Consider the following 18,967-nt stretch of genomic DNA (forward strand, 5'->3'; position numbering starts at 1 on the left):
GAGGAGCCTGGGGACTGACACTGTCACAGAGGGCCGTGGTCCCGAGAAACCTTTTAATTGCTCTGGGCTTGTTTTGCACCTGTAAGAATTATGGGGTTTGACTCATCTCCAGGGTCCAAGTTCTCAAGGTCTCTGGCATTTAAAGAGGATTATTTCTTTAGATCAAGTACTTAAGGAAAGAGTAGTGTGCAAACCACACAGCCAAAAATGGAAATCCCACCTGGCGCTGGTTTTCCACTTTCTCCAAGTCTCTTATTTAACATCCAAATTTCATATCCCCTCCATAAACTTGTTTACCTTAAAACAAATATACCCAATATGCTGGCAAAGAATGGTGCCGGCAAAAAAAGTAACTCATTTCTGGTTAAAATAATTAAAAAATGAAATGAATGCTACAAACATACTAATATGCACTAGGATTACAACAGTTTTAAACTCTTTGGGGTTAGGAAACGCTCCTTGAATCTTAAGGAAGTGACAAATTCTTTTCCCAGAAAGATTCAAGTACACACAAAACCCTGAATACAATTTCAGGAGGACCATAGATCTGAAACAGTATTTTGGTAGATTTGGATTCTGTCTCCAGTATCTCTCCTAGTCTCTCTTGCTATTAATCAGGTTTTGCTCCCACCATTTCCATCAAAAGTGCCCTTGTCAAGGTCACGAATGTCCTCCATGGTGCTGAGGCCAAAGGTCAGTTCGTGGTCTATGCTCACCTGCTCATAACCCTCCCTCTTCACACAGTATCTTCCTCACTTGGTTTCAAGGCCTCTACCTTTTACTAGCTGGCTCAACAGCCATCATTTCTGTGCCTTGTCTACAGACTCTGCAAACCGAGTTTTGCACTTGTAATATTTTGGTTGCATAACCCCTACTTCCTCCAGGGTGAGTCATGTCAGCAGGTCTATGAGGAAGTTACCGCTGTATGGCTAAGTTTCAGAGAGCAAAGAAGCTCTTCAACTGTCCTCCCATCTAAGCCCTGACTTTCTGGCAAACTCACTTTGGATGGGCTTTGGGCACTGCCAGGGAAATGACAACTGCTTAACTGTACAGCAAGCGCATCACCTTACAGTTTATTGTTAGAAACAGCCAAATCAAAGGCACACTGAGTGTGTACATAATGAGTCTGGGAGTGATATCATGGTTTAATTGTCATGATTACAAACAAGACTTCCACTGCATACAGTCCTCAGGCAAAACAGAGTGGCTGCTTTGAGACCTAATTAGTTCCAGCAGCCACATGCAGTTTCAGCCCTCTGGTAAATTAAACTGACAAGCTCAGATTAATTTAATGACTTAAAGCACTAAGCAGAACGCAGTTTCTCAACTTCACTTCCCAAAGCACGCAGCATTTTTCAAGTATAATTATGAAGATTTTTGGATGTTAAAGGAAAAATAAGTGTTTGTGTTTATCCACTGTCGAGCTGTCAGTGCTGAAGGATTTGATCATAGTTGATGGAAGGACAGATGGTGAAGGCGAGCAGACGGGGGCCTGATGGATCTAGTTTGCTCCAACCTTCCACCAGGCTGCTCACAGCAGCTATCAGGCAGCTACACAGAAATACCGCTGAGCAGTAACTACTGCGATTATAGTCACCTTAACTGGGTGACCACACCGATCGGGAGGGAGGGACGTCTGCAAACAGGCCAGCGGACTCCCTCAAGGCCAGAATACGCGCCTTCACATCCCCTCCTCGCATTAGCAGTGCTGGGGCGACTTGATGAGGGAGCGGCAGGGCTGTGATAAGAACATCACGACTTCCTCTCTTGGGAGAAAGGCTCGACAAGACACCTGCGCTTATTAATAATCTCTCTGCAATAACAGAGAAACATCGCACCAGAGATTAGATTTTAAATGAGCATCTTGTCCGTTAGCTATCGACTACCAGACTTTAGGGATAATGAACCAGAAATGAGGGTGCAGAGATGAAAGAGCAAAGCATTCTGAGCACACACTGTACCGTGCAACAGTCAGTCTGGGTACTGACCCTCAGGCTGCCGCGGCTGCCCACTGACACGCGCTCATCTTCATCAGAAGCCTAGTGAGAGAAAGGGTGAGAACAGTCATGGGGTGATCACAGGTACAGAAGGAAACCGAGGCCTGCCTGCAAAGGGGCGGGCTGACCAGTACCTGCCCGCAGAACGGGGGCGGGCACTGGAAAATCCCAGCGCACACGCACCCAGGTCCTGGCACACAATGTTTGTGCACCTCCCTCACGGAGGACTGTTTCTGGGTAACACCTTTAAACTGATTTCATTAAAGTGGTTATTTACTTCCCCCGTAACAAACGAATTCCTAGCCTCAGGGCATATTACCTCCAAATTTTTCATGGATATTGAATAGCAAACAAAGGACAAGGCGGTCATGAATATATTGACACTCAGACATTCTTTAAACACCATCCCCTCACCAAAGTGAGGTCAAAATGCTCAAAGCTGAGTTCACAGTCTTTGTTTGGGTATAACATCAGAATAGTAATTCTTTCAAAAGCATCATATGTATATATATGCATATACAGAATGTATGTACTTCAGCCACTGAAACTACAAATCAGACTTCACTCAAAATGCCTAAGTAGTGAATGAACACGGTACTGACCGAGGTGTTTCTTCTGGATCTACGTGAGTATCGCTCACTGTCTTCCTACCAAAGCAACAGCAGAAACAGTAGGAACAGGTTAGAGGCAGACATAAGCTTAGATGATCCAGTTGTGACACATACAGGTATTTCTGATACAAATGGCAAGTCAACATTTTCTTTGCTTTTGTTATAAGGTTTTGTTATAAGGTTAAACCACTGAGGAAACGGTTTTCTTTTGGGGTGGGTGGGTAACTTAAGCAGACAAGTAACTGGCATTTTTCATTTTGGCTTTGAAGTGTGTGTTGGGGGACAGCTGGGTCTTTTTTACCTTTATAATGTGGTCCATTTAACCTACTTTTTTTCCTTACATTCTGAACCTTACTCTCTTTGGGAATCAGAGGATAAATTGTTTCCATAAAAGATCCAATAAGGACATCACCCTTCTGTATTCTGTGCATTCTGCTTTTCACCTCTGGACAGCTCTAGAGTTGGTGTATCTTATAATCAAAGCTGCTCACATTATAATTAGCAGCACTTTTCCTTTCTCGGTAGTATATGAAACAATGGTGCATCTTTCAACTGTGTCTTAAGATTTGAAAAAATACATCTGTCTGGGTCATATAAGCCCCAAATTGATGGTTTACCCATAATATAGTCTGAGGTTAATAACTTTTTTCAATAGAGGACGTGGATGCTCTTTTGTATTTCAAGAACTAGTCTCTTTTATATCGTCACAGGTATCTAAGATTCTAGGAGGCAACCCTACATTTCCTTTGGATCCTTTTAGGTAGAAAGGAAAGTTCGTTAATAGAACATTTCCATACTGGGCAGGTCCTCAATGCTCAAAGCATGTGACGATGTCCATGAGGTCAGTCAGTACGACGTCAGGGACAGGAGGTGGTGGGAAGAACGTGGGTAAGTTAACAAAGAAAGCAGTGAAGCCATGTTCTCCTGGGAACACTGGGCAGCAAGCAGGAAGCTGCCCCTCCAGAGGCCACGCCGAGGGGCACCGTCTCCTCCTGAGAGGGTCAGGAAGATGGGGCCTTAGGGGAGAGCGGCTCTCCACCGGCTTAGAAACGGAGGAGCTGTTCTGGGAAGCTGGTTGAGAGGGCGACGGGATTTTCTCACCAAAGAACAGCGGTTTCAGCAGGCAGAGCAGAAGAGGTAAGGAGGGGACCCGACAGCAAAGCCAGATAAAGGCTGGAACGAGGGTGACGGGGCAGCTGACTGGTCGAGAAGGAAGGAGATGGAGCAGGACATGGACTCTATTCCAGCTAGAGCTCAGTGAGACAGGGTGGAAACAGGCAAGTGCCCCCACGGGGAGGGGCACACGCCAGCCTGCGGTGCCTTGTTAGCTAGAGGAGGTCAGGGAGGCAGGGGCACTGGAGACGCCCACAAACCGAAAGCCTGGAGACTTCCGAGTCAGTGGCCACTGAGCAGACCGGACAAAAATGCCCAGCCTGGTCCATTTCTAACCAGGCTTCCAGCAGATGTAAACAATCAGGCCAGATGCCCAAGCCCTGGGAAGAAAATCTCCCATTATTATAGTATTAAATTTGGCTATCAATATAACTAAACTGTATAAGGAATCAAATTATAAACCATTTAAGTTTCTTAAAATTGTATTCAAGGCCTACCATCCACTGCTCGATGTCACCCCATTTTGTATCCAGCCCATAATATTTCTAGAGGCAGAAAGGAAATAAAATTAGGCAAGAAGTGAAATGGTAACAGGTAAGAAAATATCCCGACATGCATTTCCAAGTTGCTGCTCAGCCACTCGGGGAAGGTCCACGCCCAGGCAAGGCACTCAGCAACACGCTCGGGCTCCCCGGGAAGCGCCACTGGGCGATGGGTGCAGCTGGTGAGCTGGTGCAGAGACACCCAGAGGCCAGGAGAGCCCAGGACCGGCGTTCCTGGGCGAGGGGGCGCCTCTGCAGAGACCAGGGATCGCGACTTAGCCCAGTGGCATTTCAAGCCCCCGTTGTGATCATGCTTGAGGGCAGATGCACTCCAGGAATAAAGGCTGTTGAAGAGAAGCGAAGGCTGAGAACCACCCCTGTGTCGCGACGATGGGAAGAAAATGTAGCAGAAACGGGGAAAAACTGCTCCATGGCCCCTGGAAGCTGGGAAGCTGCTCAGCTACCTAACGTCTATGCTGATGCAGGTCCAGGGGCATGTCCCCCTGGTCCGTCTTCAGAGCAGGCCCCTGAGCACAGACGCCTGTGGGCCTGCAGAGGAAGGGGGTCCCCGTGCAGGAGAAGCTGCTCGCGACGCCTTAGCTGATGCCGCCATGTTTTCGCCTTGCTTGTCTAAACCACAGCAGTCCAAGTTAAATTTAGAAAAGCGGATTCCAAATGGCTTCTTACTGTCACTAAACAGAAATACCGAAGTTCAGAGGGAACCCAGGTACAGCCTCAAGCAATGGGGTTTTGCTCTTCTCACTTTTCCTTCGATTTTCCGTAAGAAAAGTAAGGAACGACCAAACCTTCACATCCTGTGACACAGGCATGATTTTCCTCCTACACGGGAAAATGTTGCAGTGAGAAGAAAAGTCACACTGGATGTGGGAAGTTCAAGACAGTTTTTGAAACTGTTTTATGATTTCCAGAACATGCTACGGCTACGTTTCGTTTAGTTTCGGCTTAATTTGAAGGGCAGCCAGGTTTTAAATAGATGGCTCTCTCTCTGACGGTCTTGCCCTTTCTCGTGGAGATGGAGGCAAGGGGAAAATTAGAAGGGGGAAAAAGAGGAAGAATTTGACAAGGCTCTAAGAATTCAACAAATACTGAGTTGCAGTATCAAAAGTACGTGAGCCAAATCTTTTCCTGTGACTTTCCTTAGAACATAAATTAAGAAAGGGAATAAAAAGTAACACTTCCCAATGTCTCGCTTTAACGAAAGTGAGACTTAATTTAAGTGCAACAAACAGCTTAAAGCTTCTTGTATTCGGTTTATGTTGGTTCCCCGTCTCATGGTCAAATTACAAAGACAGAAAGAAACCATGTTTCTAAAAAGGAGGGGGGCCTATATAAAATTCACACACATTTATTTAAATCCCAAAAGAAGTCTGTATAATCAGTTTTTCTGTTTCCCTTCTGCCAGTTCTATACCTATATCAAATACTGGAAACTAACTGTTGCTCCTTTTGTGATAAAAATAAGAACCAATATTCGAAATCTTTCATCTATCTCCCGGTGGCCTTATAAATAGCTGCTGTAACTCTGGTTCTTTTCTGTCACTGCAGGGAGGAGAAAAAACCCCTAGAAACAGTAAGTGCAATCAACCAGTAGTTCTGATGTCAGCTAGCAGGCAAGCACAGCAAACTCCAGAAAGCACCCAGTATTTCAGATGAAAACTACTACGATTAGCCAGTGAGTCATGCAGAGAGAAGCCAGACTAAAGCAAAAGGTGCTTGACTTTCAGAAATAGCTTGATTCGAGAAGAGAAACCATTTCCCCAAACAGCCAAATGGCCTGGGAGACAATGCACACCGTTCTCAGATCTCAGGGCTGAGGAAAGCCGTCCCTTCCCACGGGTACTTCTTTATTATAAGAGTCTGTATCTGCTTTTCCACTGAGGACCTCCTGAGCTCCCTCCGGTTTTACTTTGTATATAAATCAACATTCTGACAAACTTCTAACAATGCATCCCTGGTGTATTCGTAAAAAGAAAATAATAGGGAACCAGATTCAGAAAAGAATGAATCCAAGTGGAAACGACCAGACAGAGTCCCCCTTCGGTTTTGGACAACCACGTTACAGCGAGGGGTCCCCAGTCTTGCCAGCCGAGCCTTCTGTCTGTTGAAGTCTTACTGAGACTCTAAGTCTGGTTTGGATCTAGCTTCAAAATACATTTCAGTACTTGGACCCAAAACACTAATAACGTACAAACAGATTCTGGCACCTACTTAACTGATTTCTTTGGGCTCTTGGGGGGTAGTGGTTATGCAGGGTGAGGGGTGGGGCAGGAAGGAAAGGCAGTGAGATTTATGGACGGCAGAGGAATCCCGGGCACACTTCTAAATTTACTGCTAGTGGTTTAAAGGGCCTGCATGTTCTAACCTCTGAAATGGTCACCTTATTTTGACTTTCTTAGCTGTTGTAACAGAAAAATATCATTCTTCCTTATCTATAAATGAAATAGATTATATAAAGCAACTATTATAGATGTTATAAGTAGCAAACTAATTTCATTGATGGGAACGACTCACTGTATACACATCCTCTAAATTCTCAAGAAGCCACTCACTCCTTCCTTCCTTATTGTTGAATCAGGAGTCACTGACTTGACTGCTTTTCTCTTAACTTTTGTGTCTGGACTGTTCAGCGTATATATTTCTAAACCTCGGCTGCTTCTACAAAACATGAGGAAACAGAGAGGTACGGGAGCATTCTGGGTATTAGGGATTGAGGGCAGGTTAATTTTAAGCTACTGGATTTCATCATTATATCATCATTTTCCTTTGTATTTAGATTTTAAAATCACTATGCAATAATCTCTCAACACATGGTAATTTGCAATGGTATTTTAAAGGTTTTCAAATACCATTATATATAGAAGGTTAATCTTCCTCTTTGAATATCTGATTTCAAAAGGTTTCCCAAATTCCGGAGTGTGATTTTATTTTGTCTTTGAATTTGATTTTTCTCAAAGAAACCATTTTCTAGTTCCTTGAGAAAAATGAATGAGAAAAGCCCTCAGTACACAGAAATGTGTCTGACAATTGCTTCCGTGGGGGCAGGAGTGGGGAACCTCAGCACTTAATTCAAACCAGTTCATAAGCAAAGCAGTTGAAGAAATAAGTAAGGGCTTCTATGTATTTTCAATGAAAGGTTATTTCTGAAAGGTGATCAGGCCCTTGGCAAGGAAAACACAGTACATGCAAAAAAAAAAGGAAGAAGGAAGAGCATACCTTTTGAACTTGATAGATCTATAGAAAAAGGCAGAAGAAAAAGGGAGAATAATAAAACATCCAATTACAGAAGTAGAAACATCAGAAAGGCTCTATGAGTACCTAGAAATACGAATAAAAGTCATTGAAAAAAAGAAAACAGCGGTTACTGGTAAAATATGAATTAAACTTAACTTGTGAAATCTCGTGGAAAGAATCAGTAATTAACTTTACATTGTATTTTAGACTTGTTGGTGAGACTTGGGCAGATCCACATGAATTTCTAAAGAAATCCTTCTATCATTCTAATGCAGAAGTCTGTGTAAACTATTACCATTAATGCAGAAGAGCACTTCATCTTCTATTTAAAATTTCTTTTCACGGCGATAAAAGTTTTAAAAAAAACTGTGAAAACTTAATTAGAAAGTCGTTTGGTCAAATTTACAAATAGTGAAGAAAGATGCTTTCACGTTCTGATTCATGCAGATCCAAACAATGCCAGGAGAATTCCAGGTAACACAATGATCACTAGACTGGAACGGAAATGTACTTCTGAGAAAGCTTCGTGTCAGACACTGACATCAATTTGCTTCAGAGATTTCTCCTCATCTGGAGAAATCCCTAGGCAGACCGAGACCTCTGCTTCATTCATTCAGTCAACAAACATTCACCAACTCAGGCATGGTTGGAGGCACTGCCGCAGCTGGTGCTTCCAGCCTTACAGGTGAGTGCAGGGAGGACCATCGCCGTGATGGCTCCAAGCCCAGCAGCCACCACACGGACGCACGCAGGCCATCAGGGCACCTCACCATCACACCACCATTGTTTAAATTAATGCAGGTCCTCATACGAAATAAAAGCTTCACCTGGGCTTCCCAAAGAGTATTCACATGTTGGTCTTCCCTACTAAGTCCCCTAGAGCCCCCAAAGCATAGCCCACACAGGCCGCCTTCCGGTCTCACCACCCGCACTGGCGGGAAGAACCTTAGGAGAGCAGCAGGCGGCCGCGGGAGGGCTGGGGCTGGGCGGGCGGGGGGATGAAGCCAACCAGGCCATGGGTCCGCATGTCCCCACGGCTGCGGGGCTTGATGACTGACTGACGCTCAATGCCGACACCTCTGCTCACCTCTCCCGTCCGCACGCTCTCCATGACTGCTGTGGAGGATCCCAGGAACTAATGCGCTTCAACCACAGCCCCACCTGGGCCAGCAGCTTCCTGCCTCCTGAGCTCCCAGGAACAGTCACTGCCCTTCCAGGCATTCACAGGTTCTGTCCACGTCCAGCTGATCTGACCTCCTTCTCAAGGAAACCCTTGCTCAGAAACACCTGTGGAGGTGGGATGGCTCAACACCCCGTGAAAACAGGGATCACGTTTCTTAACTTTTGCACCAAAATATCAACCCTACTAAACACTGGTCTTTCAGAGCATATTCATTTCCACTTAATCAACAACTAAAAATGCCAGTGCCTCAGGCTATCAGACTGGATAACTGCAAATTACGTTGGCTACGTTGGCTACGTCTGATAACAGTCAGGCCTAGAGACAGGATATGCGAAGGCCAGGCTGAGAGAGGTGCGGTCTGTCCACCTTCCTCAGTCCTTCAGCACGTCAGGGGACCTACAGGCTTAGACCCGAGAGCTGGGCTCCCTCCTCTCTCTGACGTAGACCCGAGCGCTCATGGCTCACGTGCACTCACAGGTTCACCCCAACCCCTGACGTGGGCCAAGGGAGACACAGCCACATAAACAGCTACCACTTCCCAGGAAACCTCTTGCTAACAAAATTGCCAGCTGTATGCCCTCAGCACCAATGGAAAACTTGTTTTTCAAGTTTTCAAAGTGCCTAGGATCATGTGGATCGCTCCATTTCCCCTCCTGCTGGGGGTGCAGCACGCTCACCACCGACCTGAATCCCTTGTTCACACACCGCCCTGCCCTGTTTCTGTTTTCATGGTTGATCCTATGTTTGATTTTCAGGCAGAGGATCTACCAGGAAGACCATAAGCTTTGCAGCCTTTTCAGATCTAGTCTGAATCTGAGCTCAGCATTTTCCTGGCTGCAGGGAAAACGGTCTGATCTCCCTCAGGTCTGCTTTCCTCGCCTGTAAATAAAACTCGGGCAGATCCCCTCATGGACTGAGAGTGACTGTCCCCCAGCGTCTGGGTTCCTCTTTGACTAGGAATAAAATATTCATCTACTTTTTTAGACCTTTCAAATCCCTTGTTTTGAAGAAGCAAACTTTAAATAGCAATGCTGTCATACTGCAAAGACCCGAAATTTATGATAGGAAAACTCACTGGTATGAGCCAGAGCTCCTGCTGGGTGAACGGGGTCAACACAGAGGACAGAGCTGGGCGCCTCGGCCATGCCTCAGCCTCCCCACCTGGCTCTCACCCCCACTCCTGCCATCCCCACAGGCTGTGCAGACCTGAGTTAGCGTCCCTGCTTCCCCCGCGACACTTAGCTGTCTGCACAGGAGGCCAGGCTCTCCACGGGGCCCTCTCAGCTCAGACGGCCTCTGAAGACACTGCTGCAGGGGAGTGTCTGCTGAGGACCCACATCACCGAACCACCCGTAAGATGCTCCACGGAACTCACCTCATGACAAAACATCACATCTGATCCCTGGGCACCACTTAGATGTCTACAGAGGCAGTGCATCAAATGTCAGAACAGGGCATTTCAAAGTCCCGGTGCTGTCTGCTAACCAAGACATTTGCATGTGGAACCCAGGAATGCAACAGGGGCAGGTTTAACTGGGTTTCCCAGGTTTTCATCAGCCTTGCTCGGCAAAGCAGGAGCTCCTGAGCAGGCAGCAAATGCCCAGGGCGTCCGTGGTGCTGGTCAGAGGTCAGGGTTTGAATGTCGCCGCCGCCTAACCGCCTGCAGTGGGCACGGGTTATTTAACCCCAGGGGACTCCCCTGTCCCTAGGGTGCAGTGGAGGCTTCCTCAGCCTCACTAGGCACTGTGGCAGGTGGTTGGGACCCTCCACATATCTCACTCCCCCTGCTGACATCCATCCCAGTTTTATGATACCAAAATTGAAAGACCACAAGTTTGTCTTTGGGTAGCTTGAAATATTGCAACTGAAACACAAGAGTTCAGCAACAGATTCTGTTAAGTCATAGCATTAAGGCAGGAGAGGAGAGGATTTCCATTCCCTCTGCTTTTAAATGAGGCCATTCAAATAGTTTTCCTGGCTTAATTCCTTTCATCTTTTATTTTCTAAATCAAGAACTTCTGCCAAAGCACCTTGTGAGTTATAAGCTGTGAATGTTATCATGTATGCATTTAAATCAGTTCTACGCACAATCAGGTAAGACAGATTTTATCTAAGCGTATGATTTGGAAAATACATATGAACGTATATACCATATAATTTGTGTTTGTGTTGATTTTACAGAAATTTCACATTTGTGTTCTTGGTGAAAGTAACTTTCTCTTATACAGAGAAAAATGATACAATGATTACTGACACCATGGTGAGAATGGAAGGTGGGGCCCTACACAGAGTCACTGTCACCTTTCTCCTCTGAGTCCACTGGTTCAGCTCCAACCCCAGGCCTGAGAGGATGGCCTCTGGCCCCCCGAAATACGCGCAGTTCAAACTCATTCAGCTGTGGCAAACCAAGAAAATTTTGGGGAGATTCTTCTCACAAATCTGTTACCACCTTAATATAAAAAAGCCTAGGCTGCTTGGGGTCAGGATGGCCCCTAAAACACGGGTGCGCTGTCTCAGACAGGTATGTGACAAAGACCTCTAAGCAGACCTATTCCTATTCTCACCTCCCTGTCTAAACACTTCCCTCTGGAGACTTGCCTGCAAATGCTTCTTGGAATGACTGTCAATCCCTCCTCGGACGGAGTTTGTGGCCAAGCGTGCATCAGGTTCCATCCCAATTAGAGCCAAACATCACCCTCTACTGACATAATGAGGTGGGGAGGTGTTTCATGCTCATCCTTGGGACTTATAAGTGTCACTGAGATTGTAAGGTTCAGATACTGAACACAAAAATTCAGAGATAACTATTGCCAATTTTTCAATGACAAATGTGATTCTGGGGGGGAAGGCACTGAGAAGATGCTTTACCCAAGCTTCTTGGAATAAATTAAGAGGGAAAAAGTACAATAAATTAAAGTACTAAATTAATTCTAGAGGCAAAATATAATAAAAATATACATACAGCCATATTTGAATCTCCAACACCGAGGGAGACAGTGGTGATCTATTTTCAAATATTTGTTTAGTCTTTACTCCCACGTAAACACCAGGCAAGCAATTCCTAAAGTCCGGTTTAAGAGTGGCTGTTCTCACCTGCTCAGGTCCCTCCCAGTGACTGCAGTGTAGCCTCTCTCTTGGGAACAATGTCCCCTTCTGTCTCCATCACTGTGGGGCTGCCTTGGTGACCCCTGCCTGCCCATCATGGGGACTGTGGTCTGACTCTCCTAACATCAGGGCTTGGGTTTCTAGTAATCTTTAACCCATTCTTTAAACCCCACTGAAGTGTTTTCTTCCCCAAATTCAAATCTGGCCATGTCTCTTCCCTGCTTACAAATTGCTGCACGGAGTGGCTGACTCCTCGGGCTGGTAATGACAATGAGCACCTCAGGCTGGTGGCAGGGACCTCACCCTACACAGAATGCAACCTTGGGAATGCGGCAGAATCTGGAATGGTTTTCGAAAAACTTGAAAAGTCTCACAAGTTTTGAAATACTGGCTCAACTTTTTAAATTTAGCTATGTGAATCAAACAAGACTGTGCGTGAAACTCAGCCCTGGGAAGGGGGTTGGCTGACTCTCCCCAACCTGATAAATTCAAATCCTCTGAACGAGAAACCCTTGGGTGGCACTTAGTAGATGCTCCCTCCGGGCATGGCCCATGGAGAGCAGACCTGATGCACAGGGTCATGCCTCATTTCCCACGGAAATGCTCGCTGCTCCAAGGGCAGGTTCAAGAGTCCTCATGCTGTTCCCATGGAGCCACGCTGGCTCCAGCCCAAGATTATGTGAGTAGCCAACAGCACTAACAGGTGTGTAAACACATTTCTATTCATTTCCCGGTGGGGCAATTTCACCCATGGTGTTTATTCTAGTCTCTATATCATATATGGGCTTCAGGTATCATAAAACCTATCAAAAAGTATAAAAAAATCACAGGGGAAATATTTTTAAACAAGACAGTTTGGTTAGTTTAAAAAAATAATTTGTTCTTTTTTCACATTTACTTCAGAGGACTGGATTCTAGCTCAATAGCTGGAACTGGAAGCTCAGTGCCGGTACCTTGTGGCTTCTTTCAGCCAGAAAGCTGGGCTGGGTCTATGCAGGCAAGCGGCTGGGCAGGTCTACACAGGCAAGCAGCTCTGTGCAGGGGGCCCCTCTCAGGACCCTACAGGTCGAGTGTCTGGGACAGGCACGCCTGGTATCTGTGCTATGCGCACTCCCTGACTGACCTTGAACGGGAGTCAGAGGCTCAAGTGGGTTCCGGTCATGAGCAATGTCAAACGAGCAGGTGTGTCCACAACAGGGCCTCTGCCCGCCAGTGTACCTACAATAAAACGTTTGTGCCAAGAACCCACGAAGGACTCCACGTGTTACCTCCCTCTGCTGCCGCTCCAGCTCCTTCATGCGGATCTCTCGAGCCTCGGCGCGGGCTGCACGCTTCGCTGCCAACCGGGCCTCCGCCTGAAACAGACCCAGAATTTGTATCAGGAGACAGGCCAGTGGCAACTTCTGAGAACACATTTAACAACGACGCTGTTGAAGAAAAATCTTACTCCGCGTTTAATAAATTTCAGCATCACAGACTCTTAAGAGGTAAAAAGGTTGTCAGGGGTGACAGTTGTAGGAATTTCAGTACTGATTGCCAGCATTGATCAAATGCTCACCAAATGCCAAGTGGGCACCATTCTAAGGGCTTTATATATATTATGCCATGTACTCCTCCCAGTCTATGCCATCTCCAGACTGTAGACCAGGGCACTAAGGTACGAGAGGGTAAGAAACTTGCCCAAGGTCACAAAGCCCGTAAGTGGCAGGCCTGGACAGTCTGCCTGCCTCTGGAGCGACAGGCTAATGCATGGAGCAAAGCACTGGAGCTGGACATGACCACGGGTCAGTGGCTCAACCCCGCCCTTTACAGAGCAGGAAGCAGAGGCCTGGACAGGCGCCCAGACCCATCCAAGGGCATGGGGCTGGGATTCTGGTGCCACTTTCTGGAACTCCTGTCTGGTCACCTCCCATTCCCTGGGCTGTGCTTCCCCCTCAACACCTGCAGTGCCTGGAAGCCCATTTTTCTCAAGACAACTGAGACCAGAGTGGAGCAGTTCAAGCTGTTAGAAGCGTCACATAAAAAAAAAAATCTGCATCCATTTAACCACCAACCTATAGCTGTTGAGCTGTGTGCTATGTGAAAGCATTTAAAATGCTGTGTCTACGACTATCTCAGATGACCCCACAGTCCGGTGAGGAAACTGGCCCCTGTGCACCGGAATTAATTTCCTTGGGAATACACCTACAGTTCTTCCACCAGGAATTCTGGAGACAGTTTTCAGGTGCCCCACTATTCCCTAGATGACCTTAAAATGCGGCCGTCAGAGCCGGCCCGTGTGCTTCCAGTGCGGCCAGGTGGCCAGGGAGTAGCCAGGTGGCCCAGCGCCTCGGCTCCGGTCTCTCCCCCGGAGCCATACTGAATTACAAAAGTATCTTCTTTCTAAGTCAAAAACTGACCATAGCTGATCTGTCAGAGCTGGGCTGGCTTGTGTCCTTGTAAGGAATTCACTCCATACATAACTTGGTTCGTTCACGTGGTTCCTTCAGCAGCCCAGCCTGTGTCCTTCAAATCAAGGGGTGTCAAATATCACAACTGCATCAGAGCTTTGATACCTTGATGCCATTTTCAATTTTCTAAACCATGTGACATTGTGCAAAGGGCCCCTCAACTCTATAAAAGATCCCACAGGCTGGAGGGAAGGGAAAGGGAAGGTCCCTCGGACGGACATCTCGCCATGCTGAGGTCAGTCCTGACGGGCTGTCAGGAGGTCCCTGCTCACCGGAGGGCAGCTGGCCTCCCCGGCCCTTCCTGGGGGAGGCAGGGGCTCGGGGTCTAAGCCTGCGCAGACCACGCAGCTGAAGCCCATCTGGTGGGAGGGAGGAACAGGGTCCTGGCACTGGGAGGAAGCGGGGAGAGCAATGAGAATGTGAGGAGAGGAAGGGGGTCGGGGCAGTGGGGGCTGCCAGACGGGACGGGGCAGAGGAGCGGGCAGGCAGAGCCCCACAGGGTCCCAAGGTCCCCACCCCCCACATACATGTCTACATAATCCTCTTCCCTTGAGTGTGGGCAGAACTGTATGACAGATGTCACTCCCGTGACAGGGTTATATTATCTGGCAAAGAGAAATGCACAAATAATTCAGGCCCCTCATAAGTTAACTTCGAGTCAATCAAAATACCGATCATTCCAGGTGGGCCTGACTTCATCAGGTGAACCATTTACAAGAGGCTGTGGAAGTCAGAGACCCCCCTGCAGGCACTGACAGAGCAAGCTGCCGCACTGAGAGGGCTGTGAGGGGCCACACAACAGGGAACTGCAGGTGGCCTGTAAGAGATGAGCGCGACCCAGCTGACAGCCAGCCAGAAAACGGGACCTCAGCCCCACAAGAGCAAGAAACTGAGTTCTGCCGCCAGCCACGTGGGCTCAGAGAGGACCTCAGGCTGCAGGAAGGACGCAGTCAGGCGGACCGCTTGACTGCAGCCTTGAGAGAGCAGAGGGCCCTGTAAGCTGGGCCCAGAGCCCCGACCCACAGACGCCGAGACAAGGGAATGTGCTGCTGTGAGCGACTAGGTTTGTTACGCAGTAACAGGTAACCAAGACAAGTCCAAGGGGACCCCGCTCTTTCCACGAGAGTATCTCTGTGACCTGTACGGGGTTCTGAGCACCTGCATACCCACTCCCCAGCCTGCCTGTCCAGCCCCTCACCTACTTTGGTGTAGCTCTGGCTGGACCTGGGGCAACTACCCTTGAACAGACCACCTACGTGAGCATGTAGTCCCTGCTGCCCAGGGTGGCCTCCCCACCACACAGGCAGGCCTCCAAAATATTGTCCCCCCAGACCTCAGCTACCTGTGGGGCCTCCCTCCGCCCAGTGAAGGGCTCCATCAGGACCCACCCTCCCCTCTGGCCCTCACGTCCAGCTCCACATCTGTTCTGTCCATGGAATAATGGTGCCAACGAACTAAAAACTAACAACCCTCACTATGGGGGACCTGGGTTTGGGGTGATGAAGGAACCACTTTACAGAATAAATTCCTTATGAGGACACAAGCCAGCCAACCTCCAAGACTGTGGCCAATCTCCACTATGATTAGAATTTATAAAAGATAAAATTTGTGAGTCGGTATAATTTCCAATCCTTGAAAACACCACCTTGTGAAGCATGTATGTCTCAGGATTCTCATGTGACTCATGCATGGAGAGCAAACACCTCAGACACAGGAAGTGGCAGCAATTGTGCCTGCTTCCGGGGTGATCTGGCTAACAAACCCATAGGATGTATGGACCAATATTTAAGTTGGTACAAAGCCTCTGTACAGCCAACCTGATGAGCACATAAATTACCAGCAGAACAACTCTGACACTAGCCTGAGATGCCTAAAAGGAAAACCTCAATTTTGACAACACGATTCGTGCTAGAACACTGACACTGCGAAGAACAGTACACAGCCCAACACACAGCACGAGAGGCAGTGACCACTCAGATGATTGCTGCAAAGGCACCAGAGAAAGTATCTGATATGTTACGTCATTAAATGAACAAGGAATATGAAATAGCTATGGCCCAACACACCGATATGCAGGCAGGAATTCACTCCCATCCACCCAGTGCTGGGAGGCCAGCCCTGCCCTCCAGCCACAGATGGTCGAAGCTGAGTTCTGGGGCTCATGTGCCCCAGGCCCATGCTCGGTGCTGCAGGACAAACCCATCACCACCCGCCACTTCTGTGAAACATAAACTCATATGCTTGAGGTCACAGCCGTGTGACTGTTTCCACTGTTTACTTTCACTTTCTGTGCAGTTTAAGGGCCATCACCTGCCCGGGGCCACGGCATGACACAGCTGGAGGAGAGCATGCAAACTGCAGTTTGAGTCCCATCGCAGAGGATGCAGGCAGAGAAAGCAACCGATCACCACGTACAAGTGACAATGCTACACGGATGTCAGAACGTGCCGGGGCTGCTTTGGAGGAGAACTTAATCCAGTCCTGGGAGGTGGCAAAGGCTTTCTGAAGGACGCAAGCCCTAAGCCAAACCCTGAAAAGCACAGAGGAGAGAGCCAGTGCTGGCGGGCACGACAAGGCAGAGAAGTCCGCAGGGCCTGGGGTGCGGGCCCCTGCTCTCACCCCCTGATTCTGAAGCCTTATCTTGAAGGAATGCAGAACCACCGAAGAGTTTAACAGGGAACAGAGCACGGTGTGACTTTCGTTTTAGAAATACTGCTCTGGCTTAAACGGGAGACGCAGGAACAGGGGTGGGAGGGCACTGTGAGATTCAGAAGTGAGCAGAGGCTGCTTCTGAGCCAGGGAGCCCATGAACGGGAAGGCTGAAGCAGTGTGGGATGCCAGAGGGTGCTGGAGGGAGCGTCAGGGGCCCAGGTGGTCCTATAAGCCAGAAAACCTTGAAGAACCGCCCCACCAGGCCACCTCCCAGATGCCAGTGGAACGCAGGACGCTCACCCACACCTGAGCACCCTGTGTTCTCACTGACACCTGCACACCTGCGAGTCCGGGAGGCGTCAGGCTGGGGTGTGCCTCCACATTATTCTCCCCAAGCCCCCAACCTCAAGGGGGATGACGGTCAGAAGAAGCTGGTAGGATGGAAGGGATGGAGAAAAGTACATGGATTTATGGAATTTGGGATACAAAGTATTAACTGCACAGGGCTTAAAGAACAAAAAATTTGGAACACACGGCTGTGTACATTTCCTAACGAGCTGTCAGATTTACATCATTCTTTGGCTCCTATTAGAGTCCCCTGGGTGCTCCACTGATTGACTTGGGACAAGCTTGTTTCTGTGCGACCTCAGGGCACTGGGTGCCTCCAGCAGCGGCTCCCACTCAAGGGGCACGTCGGCAGGGCCCTCAGGGTCCATGGCTGTCCTCCACCTTTCCCACAAGGGGCCAACAAGCAAAGGTGGGGACGAGCGCCCCCCGAGGGGCTCTGGGGAAGGCGGAGCGCTGCGCCCACCTCCTCCTTCCCTACCATTTCTGTTCAGATGTGCACTAAAATGTTTAAGGATGGAATGATATGCTCTCCCTCAGACTGGCCTTAAAATAACCTGGAGGGGCAGTTTGAGCTGACAGCTGGGGCTGGGCCACGGTGGGCCGCGGGCTCTCGGGTGTGCTCCTGGGCGCACAGCACTGCCTGGGACCCTGTGAGCTCCAAGCAGGCTGCAGAACTGAGGCCCCAACACAGGCCCGAGGCAGAACCTCGTGCTCGCGCTGGCTCTGGTGTGGGGACCTCTGTTCTCTGTCCTCACATCTACCTTTGGGTATGTTTGACATTTTTCATAATAAACAGCAGAAGTTTTTAAAGGCAAGAAGCAGGAGGGAGGCAGAGAGAAGGAGTGGGGGTGAGGGGAAGGAAATGAGGGGCCCCCAAGACCAACACTGTGCTCCCATTGCTAGAGGGTGGCAGTTCTGCCGCTTACACCTGCTACGGGATCGCCCCTCTCCAGCCCTCTGCCCTCTGTTCCCCCGCGGTGTGAGGCTGGAGCAAGCCCGGGAGCTGATCCTGCCAGGCCTCTGGTGATGAGATCCGGGGCTCCCTGGTCTGGACTGTGAGTGCCAGCTCCCCTCCTGGGGACCCAGCCCGCCCTCCTCGGGGCCTGGAGTCCCATAGACACAGCTTAGCAGGCACTGGGCTTTCTGAGCCGGCACCCCGGGCGTGGAGCTGGTTGGGAAGGGAAGACTATTTAGCACCAGGGTTGCCTCACAATAATTCAAAAAACCCTTGACTCTGAAGTTCCACGTTTGCATTATCTCACCAGAGACAAACACTACAGTATTCTGATGCAGAGGCCCTGCCTGGTACTACAAGTTAGAAATACACAAAGCAGCACAGGTCTGCCTCCAGGGCCTCCTAACAAGCGGTTAAAACAGTCAGTCTCCGCCCAGCTGGGTGCCGGTCTACAGGCCCCCAGGGTCCAGGCTACAGAGGATGGGGGCAAAGGCAGGCTGGGGAGGCACCTAACTCCTTGAAATGCCCTCGGAGCAGCGCAGACCTGGGCCAGGCTGGAGAGTGAGGTGAGGTCCCAGGCATGCGGGAGTTGCTTCAGACTTGATTGCCTCTAGTCCGGACTTGGAGCAGATGTGACTCCACCAGGCAGAGGCAGGTCCCAGGAGGCAGCGGGGTGAATGGTCAGACGCCCCTGGCCCACTGTGACCAGACAGGCAGGCGTCCTCCTGGGAGCGGCAGGAATTCCCAGCTGCAATGAAGC

At 48.9% G+C, this 18,967-nt stretch overlaps 1 protein-coding gene across 50 annotated transcripts in view; it reads right to left on the bottom strand.

Moving 5' to 3' along the window:
• LRRFIP1 (LRR binding FLII interacting protein 1) overlaps positions 1-18,967 on the bottom strand; it is a 131,090-nt gene that overhangs the window by 51,134 nt on the left and 60,989 nt on the right. For 31 of the 50 annotated variants that reach the window (XM_037009698.2, XM_073217924.1, XM_037009699.2 and 28 more), the window contains exons 2-6: positions 13,071-13,157; positions 7,497-7,514; positions 4,219-4,266; positions 2,600-2,644; positions 1,989-2,039 (exon numbers count right to left, since the gene is read on the bottom strand). In XM_037009698.2, the coding sequence (XP_036865593.2) occupies positions 1,989-2,039; positions 2,600-2,644; positions 4,219-4,266; positions 7,497-7,514; positions 13,071-13,157 (249 nt within the window). Of the gene's footprint in view, positions 1-1,961; positions 2,040-2,599; positions 2,645-4,218; positions 4,267-7,496; positions 7,515-13,070; positions 13,158-18,967 lie in introns of all 50 variants that reach the window. The other 19 variants (XM_073217915.1, XM_073217911.1, XM_037009687.2 and 16 more) reach the window with 6 other exon arrangements.

This window comes from Manis javanica, chromosome 12 (assembly GCF_040802235.1).
Source record: "Manis javanica isolate MJ-LG chromosome 12, MJ_LKY, whole genome shotgun sequence".
NCBI classification, from domain to species: domain Eukaryota; kingdom Metazoa; phylum Chordata; class Mammalia; order Pholidota; family Manidae; genus Manis; species Manis javanica.